Source organism: Solea senegalensis, linkage group LG7, assembly GCF_019176455.1.
Source record: "Solea senegalensis isolate Sse05_10M linkage group LG7, IFAPA_SoseM_1, whole genome shotgun sequence".
Classification (NCBI taxonomy): Eukaryota; Metazoa; Chordata; class Actinopteri; order Pleuronectiformes; family Soleidae; genus Solea; species Solea senegalensis.
In genome coordinates this window covers 9218930-9239503 of record NC_058027.1, presented here as the reverse complement: position 1 = coordinate 9239503, position 20574 = coordinate 9218930, and the positions used below count along the sequence as shown (strand labels likewise).

General features: G+C 40.1%; 1 protein-coding gene across 3 annotated transcripts in view; it reads left to right on the top strand.

Moving 5' to 3' along the window:
* The window catches only part of lrp4 (low density lipoprotein receptor-related protein 4), a 93281-nt gene that overhangs the window by 23172 nt on the left and 49535 nt on the right, over positions 1–20574 (top strand). For all 3 annotated transcript variants that reach the window (XM_044030485.1, XM_044030484.1, XM_044030486.1), the window contains exon 2: positions 17825–17971. In XM_044030485.1, coding sequence (XP_043886420.1) covers positions 17825–17971 — 147 coding nt within the window. The remainder of the gene's footprint in view (positions 1–17824; positions 17972–20574) is intronic.

Below are 20574 nucleotides of genomic sequence, written 5' to 3'. Positions count from 1 at the left end.
TTTCACGACACATCTGATCCTCCAGAATTGCTTTCTTTTGCATCTCATACAGGTCCTCATCCTCTGCTTCTTTCACTTCTCCTCAATAAACAGATCTCTGGAGTTAGGGGGCTGGTAGAACAGATGGAAAACAAGAAGATGGTGGCTATGCTCTGATTTGTATTTAATCAAAGTGGTTGTGCCTTTCATCAGGAGCGTTGTGTTTCGTTGTTGCTGCCAGTTTTCCTCCTCCACACTAATCTCTTCCAAAGCACAGTGGTTTGTTACTCTTTCTGCACTTATCCTCTTGATTTTTTTCCTTCTCACGTTATCACTAAAGTGGGTTACGGCTGTTGTGTGTGAAGGTAAAAATCTTCAGATGCTGCAGAAGGAGGAGGAAAAATTGTTAAAAGATTGCCAACAGTTTGTCAGATGTGTGGATGGGGGTGGCAAAGGAAGGAGAATTTAGAAAACGAATGTCCGCGCAAACTGTGATTCCTCTGCATGAACAAGGCTTCGGCTCATTACTGAATCGTATGTTAAATGTATAGTCTGGTCTGTGTATGAGACAGACTGTATGTCCATGAGTTACAACACAAATAATCACATGATTTCCTCAAATGTGTGAAATATTTCTCTTTCTCTTTTGTGGCTTATATCCATAAAGAAGTCATAGATCCCAATTCATTTGTGTATCGATAAAAATGTATCGATAATTAACAGTAATTATTATGACATTTTGGTCACACCCATATGCATGCACTTTATGTAATACTTATTTTCCACAAACCTTACAATCCTAAACTATGTGTCATTTAAAATTAACAGACAAACACTTGTATTCAACACATATTAAGCTATTTTCACCTGAGTGATGGGAACAAGGAAGTAATAGTGGTCATTTTTGTCTGTTAGTGTGAATGTGTGTGTGTGTTTGCAGTTGTTGACCAGCAGCCTGCAGGTGTCTGAGACGGCAGGCAGGCCCAAGCAGGCCCAGCATAAAGATCAGACCTCAGACAGCAGCTCCTCTGTCTTCTTAATTGTGTGTGTGTCAAAGTAGCCTCGACAGGTCCATTCTTTTAATCAGGGCTGGCTGGAAACAGACAGGATTGATTTTAACTTCACGCCAGCTGGGAAAAGAGCTGTCACTCGGCTTTAGGAGGGCAAAGGAAGAAGACGGTGAGGAGGGAAGGAAGACGAATAAAGGAAGTAGAGATGAGAGGAACAAAATGAAATTGACAGATAATTGAGGTGTGTTTGTGTGTCAGGAGAGCAATTTACTCTGTGCTAACAGTAAAATATCACACATTCCATTTTTTCTGTAGACAGATAGCCTCCAAATACTGATGTATTGTCGACTATGATATGGTGAAGAATGACCTTAATTTACCTTCCTGGATGACGAAGGAAAAATGTGATTTTATAGCTGATGGAAAGTTATTTTGTTTTGTCTGAAATCAACACTCCTATTACATTTTTCAGATTTTAGTTTATTTTTTAAAGAAAAATGGAAACCCTGAGAAGTGAGATTTCATGTAATTAAAGTGTATTGTGTTTTGGGTACTATTTTCCACAATTATGATTATGGAAGAAAACATTGATTGGCCAAAGAACACAAGCAGTAAGACAGGAGATTTCTTTCTCTTGGCTTTCACTGAACGTTTGTTTTACTGCTTGTGTTTCTTGTCCCACTCAACCTTTCTAAGCAATTACCTTGGTGTACTATATTTATTAATAGAAATTATTGCCCAAAACTATGAAGTTATGCGACTGGGGTTGTAATTGACTGCAGTAATCACTGAAACATCTTGTGTCATGCTTCTTTTTCTACTCTATTTCACTGGCGCTGTTTTGGATGATGACTTGATCTGCTGAAGCTGCAGTCACAAGCTGTGGGCGGGGTTAGGTGATGAAGATTGATGTCTTCATATGCAAAAATGCCATGAGAAAAATTAACGTTTATTGAGTTACAGCTTGATTGGTCTTTTATGATTAGCTTTTCTAAAACAGGGTACAGTGACATAATGCCAGGTGGCTACTGAAGGACAGACAATAGCCACCAACACACGTGATTGTTTTAGCTTTTATTAATAATCAAAGTGATCAAGCTCATAGAATAGGATTAGTTTATTATTCAATGAATGTAGCGTCTTCAAATGAAACTTTGATGATCGTTGCATTTCCACCTCCCTGTGACTGTCAATGATCCATAAACAGTTTTCAAAACAGTAGCGTAATTATTCTGCAGCCAAAGGGATAACTACACCTTCAGGTCTCTCAGGCTGTGGTGCTTACTCTACCACAGCCTGACAGAGTAAATATTTGTCCCGTCTATTTAAATGGGAGATTTATTAGGGCAGGCGTGTGGGTTGCTGTCATTTCTACTCACGGACAAGTGAAAAGCAGTCTATGATGTTTTACATCTCTCCTGAAGTAAACCACACTAGCTGTGCTGTAAAGCTCTTAATGTAGATCCTCTCAGAGCTGCATTAACAACCACCTAAAAACACGTATGTGCTTGAGTATGTTTAGATCATCAACCGAATGAAGCGTTACTGCAGCCTTCTTAGTCTACAAATTACAAAAATACTTTGTGCCAGCTTTTATAATTTGACTTCTCTTTGTGCACATAATGGATTGTATGCATCATAACAACAAACCCAGTTAGAGATTGCCTATAATTAGTTTAAGTGAAAGTGTACCTCTCTGTCTTACACACACAGAAATGAAAATTAAAAAATACTGTTTAGTGGGAGTTATGATTTTCCTCTTCTAATTAGAGAGCTGTAGATCTTTTGAGCACTTGTATCTAATTCAAATAGAAGGGAGATTAAATTATTAAATGATATATTAAGTCTACGCAAATATGAATGCATCAGTAAAATATTCATGTGAAATGTGTTTGTTTTTGGTCAAAATACATATGGGCCGTTTTGCGTTTGTAACCATTACCTTTGACGCATGTTTATCAAGATGAATTTAAGTTCACAATATTTTCGTTATTATAAAGCTTTATGATTTATAGACTTAAAAGATATTCACTCTTGTAATACAGTTGTGTATAATTTCTAGGTGCAGTTGCAGTTAAGTTGTATATAAGTATTCTACACTCAACATTATTAAATATTATTATATTGAAGATGGTGCAATACAATATCATGTGCTAACAAGGAAAGTGTTTAACTGCTCTAATCAGTTTTGTGTAAATAATTGTAAACTTTACTGTCATAAAAGATATGACATATTTATTTGCAATCTGTGCTAAAACTAAAATGCTACCCTCGAGTATTTTATGCCTAAGGAGAATGTTCTTAAAAATAGCACAATCATAGCACATCATTACACCCCTGTTCTGCAGAACTATGTTCTTCTGAATTCAGAGAGAGGACTTGAGTAAATTATTGACCTGTGGAGTTGCTTCTTCATGTAGCTTTTGGAGACCCTAGAATATTTGCTTTAATGATCAATCGCCGAACAAGGTTCGGACTCTGCAGAGCCCTTACATTTCCTACACCACAACGGATTTCCGACAAAACCAATTCTTAGCCTTTTCTTTTGTCTCGTTCCTCAAACAGGCAATTGGTTTGTATTGATTTCCTGAGCATCATTCCCTGATGACTCATCTTATCCTTCTGGGAGTCTGGTTCGGTGAGCTAACGTTTTCTTCAGGTTTGCTGCTCTACTAAAGGTGATGCTTGTCAAGGTGGAAGGTCCCGTCTAGGCCTGTAGGCTCAGCCTATTTGCTCGTGATAGTAGGTGGGAAAGATTTATTGTGTATTCTTCCTTTAAGAGGAATAACAACATCTTTAGTGAAGCCGAGGCTGGCAAGAGGTGTGCTGTGGCGCCCCTGAGGAGCATTTGGCCTTCCTTGACTGTTTTTTAAGCATTTGACAGGTGAAATAGTGTGGGAACTGCAGTGAGTGTTGCTTTAAAATGCTTTTTGTTGCGCTTGTCGGAGATGTGGAGGTGCCTGTTGAATGCTCAATAGCTCTGTAGGAGCCGCTGGTGAATGGTTGAGTGCAGGGGGGAAAATGGCTTCCCGTAATAGCTGTGCAGATTGTTGCTGAGGCTCCTTCTTTGGGGAAACTGTCCACATTTCTTTACCCCAACTTCTGACTTCCACAAAGGAGTGCAGGAACTGTGTTTTTTGTGATTGATTGATCACACTGATGTGTATATATATATATATATTTACATTGTCTGTTTCTCAAGCTGAAACAGTTGCACAGTCGACATACTAACTGATGAGCCACATGTTCTGTTGAAGCCCAACTTGCTCTCCAACATCCTTGGCCTGGAGAAATACATGCTATAGATTCATTGTAATGGCATGACGTTGTCTTGCTGTTCACACTCATTTTCAATGTTTTCACTGTAATTTTGTCCATGAACAATATGCTATTAATCAGACAAATACTTTCTGAATCTGCTCCAAGTCTTTCTGTCAGTAAAGAATCCAGTAGGGCTTTTTCAGTGATGGAAAGATGGTCGGTGTGAGACATGGCATTGTGATGATTGGGTCAATGGGAGGGTCATTTTGGGGTCCTGAGAACCCAGCAAATGTGGGACATACTCCCTTTTGCATTTATTTCAAGTGGTTGTCTTAGTGTTACCAAAAAGAATGATGAAAAGTGTTGAAACACAGAGAAATGATAACAAAACTTGGGCAAAGTCGATGAGAGAACACTGTTCTTGCTCAAGGAGATGGCTACAGATGGACAATATTGGATGGTTAAAGGAATGCGGGTTTTGCGGGAATGGCTTGTGGTTGCTTTTAGAGACTGAGAAAGTATGGCCTGGCAAAGGCCATTGTTCATCCTTCCCTTTTGAGATTAAGGAGACAGGAGAGTTTCACACGCCACTCGCAGGCATCCTGCTGGGCTGCCCCGGAAGGGGGCTATTGCAGCCAGTAAAGAAGCCTTGGCCATAGGGATAAATTACTCTGAATGGAGGGGTCTGTGTTTGCCGTTCTCTCCTCTTTTTCTAAAAGGAGCCAGAGAGGGAAAGAATTCAACCCCAACCACAGGTTGTCCGCTTCCCTTCTGGAAAGGCTCTGCCTTCCAAGTCACCAATTTAACATCCCTCCACCCCCTCCGGAATGCTCTTTGGTTTTGTTGTCCTGTAGGGACCCAAGTGTGTGTGTCTTATGAGGTTTCATGATTTAAAAATGAGCATTTATTTCTTGATGAGGAACTTTTTTAATTATATAGACAATGGGGAAAGATCATTCCATTGTAAAATGTCTTGTGTCAGATTTCAATAAACTTCCTCTCTTCTGTCTAATTTGTATCCCAATATTTGTATTTTTATTTTAATCTCAAATGTTTTGCTTAGATAGAGAACATGACAAATTACTTTTTTGATCCATTGTCAGTGTTGCTCTGTATTGATGTTTCCACATCATGTTTTTGATGTTTCTGGTAACAAGTATGTCTTAAAAACTTTGATTGCCAACATTGTCTGCACATTTGTATATGTGTGTGTGTGTGTGATTGTTTTAGCCCTCCCTGTAGTTAGCAGTTCAACTGGCTGTTGGACTGATGTAGAAAACAGAGTGGTCAATATACTGAAACTGGCAAACACTCACTCGCATATTTGAAATTAACGAGCCGAGTTTTTGCCCCAAATCCCAAATGTTAACATCATAGAGTGTCTGGTGCCAACATGGAGGAGTTTAAAGCTGCGGAGTGGAGCCCTTCATGCTGTGTCAGTTAATAACTGGATATTACAAAGCTGGACCTCGGTGCCTGCTCTCCTCATCCAGTCAAAGCCCATAAAATAAGTTACAGCTTGCCCACATGGAATAATCTCTTATTACACATATCCCTTCACTGTGAGTTCACATTCACAGACACAGACCAATTGGGGCAGCCAATCTGTGAGCTGCTCAGGACGATTCTATTCAGACTTTGACCATTCTGGTGTCTTGACAGTTGGATTGAGCACCACTTCAGTTGTACTGCAACCCATTTGTCTTTTGTAATTCCATTTTCCAGTTCCAATCATAATTTTCACCAGAATTTAGGATGTGATACATCCTGCTCTCAGACAGGAGCAGGATGATGGGTGAAACCCAATGATGGGTTTCAGTCTGTTGGTATGTGGCCCCTGATTAGTGGATCGATAGATCCCTGTTAAAGGTGCCGTTCAGGGGATGGGTTTCTGATGGGATGTTAGCTGGATGTTTTGGTGCAGACAGGCAGCTGGTGTAGCTCATACAGGCTAACTCAAGTGAAAGGGACAAGATCCAGACTGTAGAAACACACACACAAAGCATACGTTTAAAACTTCACCAGGGGTCCATGTGTATCTCAGCTGCTGCCGGTTCAAGCACAGAGCAGAGTACATCCATGGAGCAGAGCAGTAGCCCAACTGCTGTACCCCCTCCCCCGAGAAGCAGCACAAGTCCAGTCACCACAGGGTGACAGGGTTCGACCCAACTTGGCTGTCAGAGTAGTATTCCTCCTGGCTGTACTGATATTGGTAAGTATGTAAATTTTTTTTAAATAAATAAGGAAACAAATAAAACATAGATAGATAGATGAACAAAAGTAGGGTGGATTAGTGTAATGTGGGACACTTTTTCAATACTTTGTAATGTGTTATTTATATATGAAGCCAATACAATATATCAACACTTTATATATTTTTGAAATCCCCAAGATGTCCTCTTATTAAATCAGAAGACTATTTTCAAAAATTGTACTCACAGGGAAAATGGCACATATATTAATGTGCCTTATATCGTCTTGTTTCAGAATGAATGGTTTTTCAAATCTGGGACACCTTGTGTTGAAATCAAATAATGCAAATAATGACATACAATGACATTTGATGTCAGAATGAAAGTGATTTCATTGACTTCGCTATCAAGTTAGCTCATTAGCTAAACACTACTTTTGGTATCTTAATATTCAATATTTTATATTGTCTTAGTGTAACAGTACTGGAAATCTTCTTCCAGAAGCCAAGAAAGATCCACTGTAGCAACAAAAGATACACACTTTGTGGATAAAACCATCACAAATGGTTGTTAATAGTTGTAAGTAATTGTATCTGTAATTTGTACAAAAGATAAAGATAGTGTAAAGTTGTTGAAATTGTTGGAGAGAAGTGAGAGTGTTCTAAAGTATTGTTATTAGATATGATTCCTGTTTCTAAGTAATTGTTCTATTGAAAAAAAGTTAAAAAAAAAAAGAAGAAAGATATTGTAAAAGTACCCACTGTTTAAGTTTGTAGAAAAACATTATTTATGTACATTGAAATTCTTCATATTTGTTTTGTTTTCTTCAACCATTTGGTTTGAAAGTTTAAATGAAGTCCTTGTAAAAAAATCTAACCCCAACTGGAAATGTAACTATTTTCAGGCCTGAGCACTGAATTCTGGGCTTCATCTGAAGCTTTGACCCATGTGTCCCTGATAGAGGCCCCTGTAGTCAGATGGCCAAATAGACAGTCTGGGGATTAGAGTGAGCTTGGACACCCAGTGCTCACTCAGCACATTGCCCAACAAGTCTAGTGTTCACAGCCAGAGGTGGAGCTCAAACCCCCCTATGTTTACACTGTCTGTCTGACACATGCACGCACACACTGAAACTAACCCAGTAAAATAAAAGTAATATATGCAGTCCCAGCAAACCTGCACTGCTTTTCTTTTAAGTATTAATGCAGAATAATCATAGATAGCATTATTATTCAACATTACTAGAGGCCTAAAGAAACTACTAGTATACTTGTATCAGGATTTCACTTTGGAATGATGTATTGATCAAGAAGGAACATGCTATTGTTTTGTATAAGAACAATTCCTTGTTAGCAATACCTTAACATCAGCATTCACATCTTGTCTGAGTCAGTCTCATTTAAGACACACTTTGTCTTTGTTTAAAACCAGTCATCCAGTTTCTCATTAGGTACTTGAATCCTTAAAACTAATGTCCAATACACAAAATAACACAAATGGAAGCGGTTTTGACGGATCTCTTATGTTTTCTGTTTGATCATAGCAAAAAGCCCTTCCCTTATTCTCATACTGTATACAGTTGACATACACATATGGAGTTCCAAAGCCACATAAGTACAGTGTGTGGAGACCAGAGCCATCAAAAATGGCTGACAGTAGTGGAAAATGAAACCGAATAGGACACACTCACCCCTCTCCCTCCTTAACCCCTTCATAGCCCTGTGACCAGACAGACTACATGTCTGAGATAACTGCCTTCATCTGCTGTAGAGATTAAAAAAAAGAGGGAGAAAATGACAATTTTCCTTGTGACGAGCCCTATCAAATCTGTCAAATGTTTCTGAATTCAGTTTTTTTTAGATATATTTTATCAGAAAAATGTGATTGAATGAAAGCCTATAACAATATGTAATAAAATAAACTTATTTATACAACACAATACTGGACTATTTTATCATGTGCTTTTAGTGTTAAATACTTAACTTTAACTAGGCCTGTCAATCTTAATCCCAATCAAATTCCATCCCTTATTAATTTTAATATTTGAATTATATTAAAGTTTTTTCATACATTTTAACGTAATATCATGTGGTTGTTTTACGTTGTGTCCACTGGGCCATGCATGGGACACTGGCGGCCTGCAGGTGCCTCTCGACAGTGTTAATATAATTAGCTGAGTTGTCCATGGTGATGGAGAGCAGTGACTCACGACTCACGTTCTACTCTCCCCAGTGTGTCGCCGATGCATCTGGCAATGTTTTTGTCAGTGTGGTTTGTCTGAGCTTCAGTCGTTTTAAGAATTATATCTTTCAACTTCCATTCCTCATTTATGAAATGTGCGGTGACTGTCACATATGCCTCCGTGGCAAATCTGTCCATATTGGTCGCGCTGCTAGGAACCGTGTACCTTGGCTCAAGCTCTTGGATGACGCCTTTGAAACCAAACCCCTGTGAGATGTTCATCGGTCTCATGTCTTTGCGAATAAAGCGTACCAGTTTGTCCGAAATAGCAATCTAACGAGCAGCTGTAAACCCCGCAATGTGGAGGGAGGCAACAAAATATGTAATATGTAATTCTTGTCTGCTCTGACTTAATCTCGGCCAGGGTGCTGTGTTGGCAGGTGTCTCCTAGTGTTGCTCGTTGTCGAGTGAAATGTTTTTTTGTACTTCTTCAGTTGTTGTTGATGGAAAGCCAAAAACTTTCCACACATTGCTTTTTAGATGGTCAGGAGTGGTGATCACCGTGGGTGTTTTATCGCTGTCAGCCATTTCTGACTGAATGTGAGATTTTTCTGCAAGTGTTGTACGTGAGCAAAGCGTTTTGTTTTTCACACTTGGATATGAAGAGGAAAGAGGGCCGGGTTTGAGTCGCCACGTTTTAACACGTGTATTAAAAACAAACATTTGAACAGCATGCATGTTTTAGATGTTTCCCTGCTCTAGCATACCAATCATGGAAACTTCTATAACAGGATGGAAAAACCCTGCATTAGATACTGGTGAGTTTGTTGGATAAGCTCATGTCAAGGCTGCACATGTCAAGGTTTGCAGGATTTCACTATGAATGGACATAGCTTTTCAAGAGGTAATAATACAAATACAAGTATCCATTTATTTCAGTAAAACAGGGATACATTATTTTTTACAAAGTAAAATAACATGAAAAACATACCTGAGCTAATTTATACAATAGTGATATGTCTGTCCAGTTTGGGTCTTTTTTTCTTTCTGTTTTTTTCTCTTAAACCCTAACCCACCCACCCCCATCTTGTGCCAGCCCACATGCCTGTCCAGCAGCCATCCACTCATCCCTGGCCAAGTCAGTGTTATCTTTGAACTGACTTCAGAGAGACTGCTGGCTGGCCACAGATGATGACACTGTATACTGAATGTGTGTGAGAGAGAGAGAGAGAGAGAGTGTGTGTACTTTATACAGTTCCATACACTATCCTGTCATTTACCCTCTCGTTTGATCTCTCGTAGGCCTTTATTTTTTATCCTTAGCACCAGGACGATGATATATCACTAAGGGTGCAATTATGTTGTTTTCGCTTATTTCAAGAAATAAAAGATGGTATCCTCCCACGTGGTTCTGGGTTAATAAGCAATGACTGGATGTGTTTGTGTGTGTTTGTGTGTGTTTGTGTGTGTTTGTGTATGTTTGTGTGTGCATAGCAGCTTGAAGGTACTGAGTGTGATGAACATGCTGCTCTGAGAGTCTGTAATGAATCCTCGGGTCATGTTAGGTGAACACCAACATTGTTAAACATTACAGGCACGCCAACAACACTCGGACCATAGAACACACACACACACACACACTCACACACACACACACTAACTGCCCTGCTGAGTTATTTTATAACAAATTGATTGAGGGCTACAGTGTGATAAGACTGGAGATTAATGAAAGTCTGAGATGAACAGGTGTGAAAAGAACCATGCTGCTGACCAACTGCTGTACATTTCAGACTCTCCGGTGTGTGTGCGTGTGCGTGTGCGTGTGTGTGTGTGGTGTGTGTGTGTGTGTGTGTGATGGGCCCATCTGGAAATATTTTCAGTAGTGCTCTGCAGACTTGACTTCAAGTTTGAATTTGTCAGTTACCTTGTTTACATTCATGGTCGCACAGACCAGACATTTTAGACGTTTTAAGAATTTCCCTCTGGTTGAAAAGTGCTACACATGTACATCTGCTCATGCGAGCTGCTCCTCCACATTTGTGTCTTTTTTTTCCCCCAGCAGGGCTCAACATGTGCTGCTGTGGTAACCAACTCACCGCATCAGAGCGGCCTGACCTATGGTGGGCAAATTAGTAGGTGGAGATGAGCCCAGGGAGAGGGGGAACTGGCAGGGAGGATGAGTTGTTTGGCATCATGAAGCCAAGTCAGCTTAACCCAGAGCCAGCATAACCACAGAGAATTCAGTCAATGTGCTCTTTGAGTGTTGCTGCAGCTTTAGAGCGTCTATTTGTTGTGATGAGGAAAAGTTATGGTTTAAAAAGGAGTAGGAGCCTGGGAAATTGTTTGTTTATTAATAAACCCCCACCAATCAATAATTTAATATAACAGGAATTGTGCTAAAGGTAAGGGACCCATTTAGAAATATCAGCAAATCTTAACAGAGAATTTTAACCATTAAGGACATTGTTTTGTTTTTCTATAATATTTGCTGTGTGGCTTAGTCTAATTTTCAGCAGCAGTACAGAGCTATCTTGGACCAAACGGTGAATGACTTCCAGGACTAACTGCCAAAGAAACTGGAGCATTTAGCAGATTAAGAGCTAGGTTAAAAAAGACAGTGAAAAGTGGATGCACTTGACATCATGAGGTTGTTATTTAGGGCCTGAGTACCAAACTGTGCGAGGACTGCAGACAAATTTGGCCAGAAAGTCCCACAGACATTTAAGGATGTTTAACTTTAAAGATTGTGTGAAAACAGATTTCCTGTGGTGCCACAATCTAAATCCTTCACCATGACACACAAATTAAATGTTACTACAGTCTGCCCTAAACTTCAAATTTTTAACACAATAGGTCAGTAACACCCCAAGAAACGTTCAACAAAGAGGAAGGAAGCCAACACATTGCCTCAGTTTAGTGTGTTTAGTATGAATAGTGATTGACGGTGCAGGTGAACAGCCCTCCTGTATACACAATCAATCAGGCGTTTCGCTCTGTCACCGGTCTCACACAGAGTGTAGTGACAAGGGATTGGACACTGTTGTATGACAGTGAGGTGGGAAACCAGTTGTTTCCGTTTTTATTGTGCAGCACTGTGCAGTGTCCTGCTGTGTGGCTGGTTAGTGACTGTTCATGTCGAACAAGCTATGGACAAGCTGAGACACAGCTGTCTCTCTGAAGTGACACTTTTACAGCTGCAGCACCAGCAGCAGAAGGGGGAAGACAAAATGTTTGACTCATTCCCTCCATGCTCCTGTCTTACTTTGCACATTGTCAGATGGTAAACACCCCCCTGCCAATTTCCCGCTTATCACTTTTTATAGCAGTACGCTCATGCTGTGAAAGAAAGACACAGGTTTGACCCTCCAGGATTCTCCAGGGATGTCCACACCTAATTAACTGGCAGCCTTTGACAAAGTTTAAAACATGTGGTCACCCACTCCATGGGCTGAGTGACAATTGTGTGTTTTGGCCCCATTGCTCTCTCCTCAGCTCTTCACACTCGTCATTTAACTATTCAACAAGAGCAAATTGTGAAATGGTGAAGCAGAGTTTGAATGCCACCTGGTTAGATCTGAGATTCCGACACTGTGGCCTCTTCGGCACAGTTAGGTTTGTGAACACAGGCTGGCCTCTGCTGTAGGTGGGTCAGGTTTGGTTGTGGTACCATGGTGGGTTTGTGGGAGTGTCTGTGTTTACCTTTGGGGGGGACCACCTGTCTTGCGCCACGCCAGGGCTATTTAGACAGTTTCAAGCTGTAGTGACCTCCAGCAAAGGATCTTTGGTGGTCTTTGTTTTCTTTTTCCTCTGCTAGAGGTTCCTGTCTGACTCACAGCTGTATGAGTTGCCAACTGACCTCAGTGGACAGCAGCAGGTTAAGTGAGTTGTCTTTAGTTGTGCCACTGTGTAGAGAAGGGGCTGACGAATCAACTGTCTGTGTGTGTGATTGTGAGAGAGAGAGACAGACGGATAGAGAGAGAGAGAGAGAGCAGGGAGATGAATTAAAGGTGCATAAAGATCACCTCTCTGATCTCTCACAAATCAAAGGTTAAAATCTGCAAGAGAACAAACCAGAATTTGTTTGAAGTTTTTTTTTCCTGTGCTCACAATATGTGGAGAAACATTGTTACATGACAACACACTAATGGGTGTTGTAAAGGCAAGTTAGTGCATGTTTTGAGTGGTCCTCACTGCTCCAGTTGTACCTGTATGTATATATGTGCACATTGGATCAGAATGACGTATGATAATACGATGTTGACTCTGACACCTCGCCAGTTAGTTCACTATATGTCGTGTTCAACAGGCTGCCACGGTGAAACTTATGTTGAGGTAACTCTACACAATGTATTGTTGTCATCAAAAAAACTGTCCATGCGAGTGAGTTGCATTTTTTTAGATTTCAATGAGTAACAGACTAAAAAGCATTATGAACGCTAGCCAATGCTAAATCTGCATTTTGGCATGAGAAAAATAAAAGACAACAGTGCCCCTGTTACCCGGTTTAGAAAAAAAAAAATCCCTGCCCTGACTGTTTAACAAAACAAACATTGATCATTTATTGTGTAAGTCTTAGAAAAGGTTCCATATCATCTTTGCCCTTTGAGGTTTGTGATCTTTTTTTTCATTTGTGGAAGTGAAATGATCTTGAGCTGGGTTTCTTATTCATGTGCTCAGGTAATGTTACTGTACCTGGTCCACAACATGTGATCTGATATCAGTGTAATCAGAGGCTTGTCTAGCTGGTGATTTTGAAAGACCAGATATGTATTTATTTGCAGCCTTCCATAACATGGGCAGTCTAGCAACTGCCCATGGTTACTCTTTGTTTACGTCTTCAGGTGGTTGTTGCTCTCATTATAAATGAGGTATTAGTGTGTTGGTTCTAAAACATGTTCTTATTATCAACACTACTAATAATCTCATTACTGGTTTCATTGGTTTACCTCAGCATTTTGTTTGTGTCTTTGATCCCACTTTTGAAGTTGTGATTATTTTTGATGGAAGGCTTACAAAACAGTGAACTAATGTTTGAATTGTTTTCAAGCACTTGCATTTGGCTTGTGATTAAAACAAAAACACAAGACTGCCTTTTCTGCTCCAGAACAGGCTGAAAGAGTCGGTATGTCTGTGCACGGCCCGCCCACATGGGAAAATATTCACATCAGTTCACATAATGGGTGTTTGACAATGGTATTTTTACAATTTGACGATGGTATAATGTATCTGTTAAGGCATTTGTTGCATGAAACGCTGTTAAATAATGGTTGATGTACTTGGGGCATTTCTGTCAGTGTCTGTGAGTGGTGAGTATTACACAGCATCAGCATTCAAAATGTTCTATTACTGAAAATTGGCTCTGCCATCTTACTTTTTCTTTCTGCTCTGTAACAGTTCAGCTTTCTGTGTAGCTTGACTCGGTGTCAAACCCTCAGACTTTGCAAATTGCAAAGGAAATGCATCATTTAGCGTGTTGTATTTTTTACTGTTGCTGGTTTTTCTTTTTTATAGCCTGAAGGATTCTGGATTCTTGAATCCAGAATCAACTTGATGTCTTATAGAATAGCTTTCAAAACAAATCACTTCAGGGTGGGTTCATGTTACTCCTCTAGCTGTACACATAATACACCAGATACATCTACAAGATGGTCATCATCATCATCATCATCATCATCTACCGCTTCATCCTCCACCAGAGGGTGGCGGGGGGTGCTGTGCCAATCTCAGCTACATCGGGCGATAGGCGGGGTACACCCTGGACAGTTCGCCAGTCCATCGCAGGGCCACACACAACTAGAGACAAACAACCATTCACTCTCACACTCACTCCTACGGTCAATTTAGAGTGTCCAATTCACCTAATCCCCACATTGCATGTTTTTGGACTGTGGGAGGAAGCTGGAGAACCCGGAGAGAACCCACGCACACACGGGGAGAACATGCAAACTCCATGCAGAAAGGCCCTTGTTCCAACCGGGGTTCGAACCCGGGTCTTCTCACTGCAAGGCGAGAGTGCTAACCACTAGACCACCGTGTGTCCCCTACAAGATGGTGCTTACTGATAAATCACCCTGGGCCATTTAATGGTTTGACTATAGTCTATGGAATTGATCAAATGTCTTGTCATTGTAGTTGCATTTCATTAGCAAAATATTTTGTGAAGTAGTACGCTTTCTGGACAATAATTTGATTCACAGACCTCTAATCTAACCATTGACATGACAAGATAGACATTACACAGATTATCTGCCTACTGACTAACCTCCATGCACAGTATATTTTCTTGTTTGCCTAAATCTACTCTCCGTCCCAGTATGTAGCAGAAAACCATCATACACACAAGCATGTGTAAGTTTTTTTGACTCTGGTTGGAGCAAATGGCTCCAGTATGTTTGACAAATGCTCAGCCTGTGATGTGGTTTCATGTTGACATGAGTTCTCCTCCTGCTCACAGACTCTAATTAAGCTCAGCACAAACCCACACACACAATATGGTTTAATTCCTGTCCTCTTTAACGTGAGCTATGATTATTATACTGTATAGTGATGTGAATTAGTTGTAGTTGGGTATTTTTAGGAGGGGTTATTGTTAGGAAGTTCTATCTCTAACCTTTATTTTACTTTCCATTGTCCTGTCATTGCTTCTGTCATTGCCCTGTCTGTCTTTCTCAGTATAAATGATACGCCCGCTAGGTTTGGGGAGCACAGGAACTACAAACTGTGCAAGAAGATTAGAAAGACAACTTTAGAGAAAGGGAGACATGAATGACGCCACCCTCATTTCCCTACCATTAGTGGAGAGTTCGAGAACCAAGGGACAGGGAGAGGGGTGAAAGTGGGGAAGAGGAGAAAAGAAGCTGAAGGGGAAGTGTGAAAAGGGGATGGTGGAAGGAGAAGAATGACCAGAAAGAGAGAGAGAGAGAGAAAGAGAGAGGGAAATGAAAAGAAAGAGGCCATTAATTTAGTGCTGTGGGAGGGATCTGAAGGTTACTGAGCTCTCTCTGCCAGGCCCTCCTGGGTTGACTGATGCCTTTGTGAGGAAGCCAGGAACCACACACACACACACATATACATGTGTATTCCAAGAAACTGAGTTTGTTGCGGTGGGCCAGTTTCAGCAACACATGCGCGCACACACACACACTCACATGAAGATGGTTGTTAATAGGCTTCAAAGTGAGAGAATAAATGAGAACCCTAGTTTCCTCTGCTGAAAATGATTTGCTGTGATGCATCTGAAGGTGTGGTGACTCCTCACTGGTACTTTTGCTGTGGTGAGGTGGGAAATCAGAACCGAGTGAACATATGGATCCTGTGTGTGTGTGTTTGTGTTTACCCATGTTGGGAACAGAAATGAATAAATATGCGTTTCCTATAATGGAAGTTCCCCAGAAATCGAAATAAGGCTAAGTTGCATGTAGAGCAGACCTGGGCATGATACGGCTCCAGGGCCACATCCTGCCCCTTGGCCATTCCTGACTGGCCTGCGTAAGGGTATCTGAAAATTAGAAAATAAACATAAATAAGTTTGCATCATTCATATTTTGAAGCCAACTTTTTCCGCTCAATTTACGTACATGTACTTGGTGGTGTAAGCAACTTTACGTAGCTTACATGAGATGCTCCTAAAAAGAAGAAAGCCGTGTGTTTAGTTTGTGGAGAACAGGTTGCTGTGTTTAAGGATTACATTACTCTAATGGAGATTTACATTGTATTGAAGAAGGGCATGCACAATTTGTTTACTATTGCTTTGGGAAATGTTGATTGAATAAACAATTTAATGTTGGTGTTTTTACTAAACCTACTTCAGTTTTTAATCATAACATTTATTCTTACCAGTTAATGATACAATTGGCTGCTTTTTATAAAGAAATACAAATGAATATGGAGCAGAATTTAGCTCAGCCCACTGGTTCAGGCCTCAACAATAATTTCTGTTTCTCATGTGGCCTCTTGGGAAAACTAAGTGCCCACCCCTGATTTAGAGGGATTAAAGACCTAACATTATTTACAATATTCTCTTTGCTCTGCTTAACAGCAGCACCTGCTCCACTCGTGAGTCTCTGGTTAAAGCAAAGTCTTTAATCTTGACAAATTTTATTATAATTTACAGGATTGTTTCTTTAGAGCCTCATGGGAGAGTATTATTTAGATTATTTTGTCTGCTTTTCCTTAACTGTATTTTGGGCCTGAGCAAACTAGAGGAGGATGTGACAGAGCCATCAAATCTCCTTTTGGATAAATGTAATTAGGTCAGAAATGACATTTAGATACAATGTGTATACATACACATGTTAATGCTCAGATGTGAATTGAGTCATTGAGTCTCCACTCCTGCTGGGGGAAACAAACAATCCCATGAGCAACACCACATTAAAATCACTCGAGAAAATTGAGACATATGCAGCAGTGCAATAAACTGAAACCAGGTTAGTTTGAATCTGCATGAAGCTCTTGCCTGGTGGAATTTACAGCTGCAACATAAATCAAGTGAAAAATCATAATGAAGTTCACTTAACAGATTGGCTGTAGTTATATGAAATACAAACAGTAGGGTCAGTAGGGAGTACTAAAGTAGGGTGAATATATTATATGAAAACCAACCAGCCGGGGCCTGTGGTGCAATGGATAACGTATCGGACTAGAGATCAGAAGATTTTGGACCACAAAGTGTGACATGTGCCTAGCGCTACTGCCTTGCAGCAAGAAGGTTGCCTGTCTGCAACCCGGTTTCACGTGGATTTAGCATGTTCTCCCTGTGTGTGGGGGTGTTTTCGCCAGGTTCTCCAGTTTCCTCCCACAGGTCCAAAAACATGCAGAGGTTAACTGGACACTCCAAATTCACCGTAGTTGTGAATGTGAGAGTCAGTGGTTGTTTGTCTCTATATGTTGGCGCTGCGATGGACTGGCGACTTGTCCAGGGTGTAGTAGAAAATGAAAAGGATGAAAACAAACCAATAAGTCACATAGTTGAAAGTCTCTGTTTTAATAATGAGTTGGGTTTACGTGAGAAGAGCAAAACCACAGTCCTGTGTTACAGTAAATAAACAATATATAAAAATGTTGTGTTTGAATCTTTCTGTACTTTGAATACTGGAAAACTGGTGGAATTTATATATGCATATTTGATTTCCAGTAGAACACAGTTAACCTGACCGTGTCTGCTTTAATTCTTAATGCTCCCTTCCTCTGTGTGTGCAGGTGTTCAGGGCAGCGCTGAGTGTTCATGTGGGAGGAATCACTTCACGTGTGCCGTCAGTGCATTTGGAGAGTGTACCTGCATCCCTGCGCAGTGGCAGTGCGATGGAGACAATGACTGTGGGGACCACAGTGATGAGGATGGATGCAGTGAGTTCACAATTCTCATTTCCTGTTTCAGTCTCTTCAGTATTTTTTTCATCCAGATGAAACTTTAGTATAACATTAGTTATAAGTTGACAAACAATTTTGTATGAAACACAAGATTTTTGAAATAATAATTTGTTATTGTTACTTTTAACACTTTGATATGTTATTAATGTAACATTTTCATCTACGGCCTCTCAGATTAATAGATTTTATTTCATTCAAAGGCCACCACAAAACAAAGACTTTATTTGTACTTGGCAACGCACTTGTGCACATTTGCACAACTCCATGAGCTTTGATAGAAAAGTGCAAGTGTGCACAGGCAGACGTTTCCTGCATAAATACTACAGAGTAAGAGCAAAAATAGTATAATTGCAGCCATATGGATCCCATATGGATTCCATCATCACCCTGTGAAACACTGAACGGGTCACAGGTCCAAGTGGGGTAGTGTTTCGGATGCAGAAACGGAGTGAAACTCTCTGCATGGTGTATGCCCCGTGCAGAAAAATGCTTGAGTGACTTTTGGCACCAAACAGCTTTTGGCTGGAGGGAGGTTTTGGCAGCAGAGACAAACATGAGTATTTTCCTGCAGAGCATGTCAGTTTGTCAAGGGGAGGAGATCTTGGCTGCTCCTTTTTTACACTTCTGTGTGGCAATGTGTAATGTTCGTGTGAGGGTCTTCATCTTTTCTCAGAGCAGATGACGCCCTTTCATCTGAGCTTCTTAAGCCTCCTTGAAAGGTGTGTGTGTGTGCGCGTGTGTGTGCTGATATTCTTTTTCCATCAGTCTTCCTCTGTCACATTAAGCTAGTTAGGGGTCAAGAAAGGGGATGCTAAGTGTTATTGATCTCCGACCAGTTGAATGCTAAGTGAATCTGATCGCCACACATTGATCTGTGAGACATCACTTTTTTAAATGGACACATGGAAGCAGCTGACGGATATCAGAGCTGGAGTTGGACCTTTCTAATCCATTAGTACTGTCGGGTCGATCCTTTGTTCCCATTGTTCACTCGTCCTCTAGAACTTACTCCTGTCAATCCCATAATTGCAGAGCACATGGTACAGAGATTCATGTTGCTGTTGTGTCCTATCATTGATTACTGAAGCTGTAATGTTTTAGTAATTATGGCCACACTAGTGTAAAGTTCTGCTAGTGCATCCTTATTCAAAGATTGTCATACAATACTTTCAACCTGTGTCTGGATCAATGTCATTCCTTTATTGAGTCAGTCAACTCTTATAGCAAACACATTTTAAATTGGGGCAGATTGATATGTTTATAACAATTTAATAAATTGACTAACTGTTAGTTGACACTTCACTGCACTGTTTTAATCAAAACTCTGCTTGGTATATTAGCAGCGTATTAGCAGACTTACACATTTACACTTACACATGTTTTTAATCTGAAGGTAGGATTAAAAAAAACAAACAAAGAAATGAATGTAAGAAATTTAGAGACACTTCAGAAATCCTAAGGATAGATATATGAAATAAAGATTGTTGGCTTTTTATTGAAGCACATTTGTGGGTCTTTTGATTTAGTGTTGTCCAGCTGTTAGAGTTTATTGGTTTATAGCTAGCTTTACCTTACTATTTTTATTAACATTGTTTAATCCTTAAACTCACAGTGTGAGACATGGGTTTGCTTGTGTGCGTATCACTGAGCAGTGTGGATGCCCATGTGACTGTGCTTCTATTACACTGATTGAATTAACTGTGAGTTGGCTCAATAAAGCCAGGAGTGAAATTTTATAGTTTTTAGGCAATGTTATAAACGCTGTGAATAATTTAATTTATGGTTGCACAGTTTCTACACAAAGACACACAGTGGAACAGCATGTCAGGACACACACACAGAAGAATACCTCTATTGCAGCTGTGTAGCCTGTGGCATTTAGATGTTGTTTGATGATTAAGGTACTTAACATTTATGACAATTTTAACAATTTCTAGAGAAAGAACAGTTGTCCTGGATCATCTCAGGGAATGTGTTGTGTCTGTGAGTTTTCAATTTTCAGGGGATTACAAACAAAGCCACAGTGGTCAGCTGTGTGTATAAAGGTTTCCTTGTAAACTTGTGATCTAATTATGTTTTTGGAACATGACCTCTTGCTAGCTTCTTCTCTGCCACACAGGCGAGTCACGTGTGGTTATTGTAATAAAAGGGTTGTTTCCCTGAAACATTGTGTCCATGTATGTAATCTGTAAGCAACAATTAGTGACTTAAACAATTTAATTTACATTTTTAAAGGATATCGACTACTTATCTTTATTGTCAAAATCCCCAAAAGTATTGAGGTATTATTTTTTTGCCCATATCGCCTACCCCAATACAGATCTTAATAATGCATGATATTAAAACATCATGATTATTATTCAAATTATATTAATATGCACAATATATGTTGCAAACCGCTTGAACATTAATAACAGTGTTTTCTGTATACTTGGTCGTCAGTGGCAGTGAAAGTTATTAGGGCTGTACAATGCATTTTTCTGCATTTTATTTCATATAGATGCATCGCAAATAAACAATCATATTTTCCTCTCTGCGATCCCACCCCAATGCAGACTTGCTGCGGTCTTCTCTCTCAT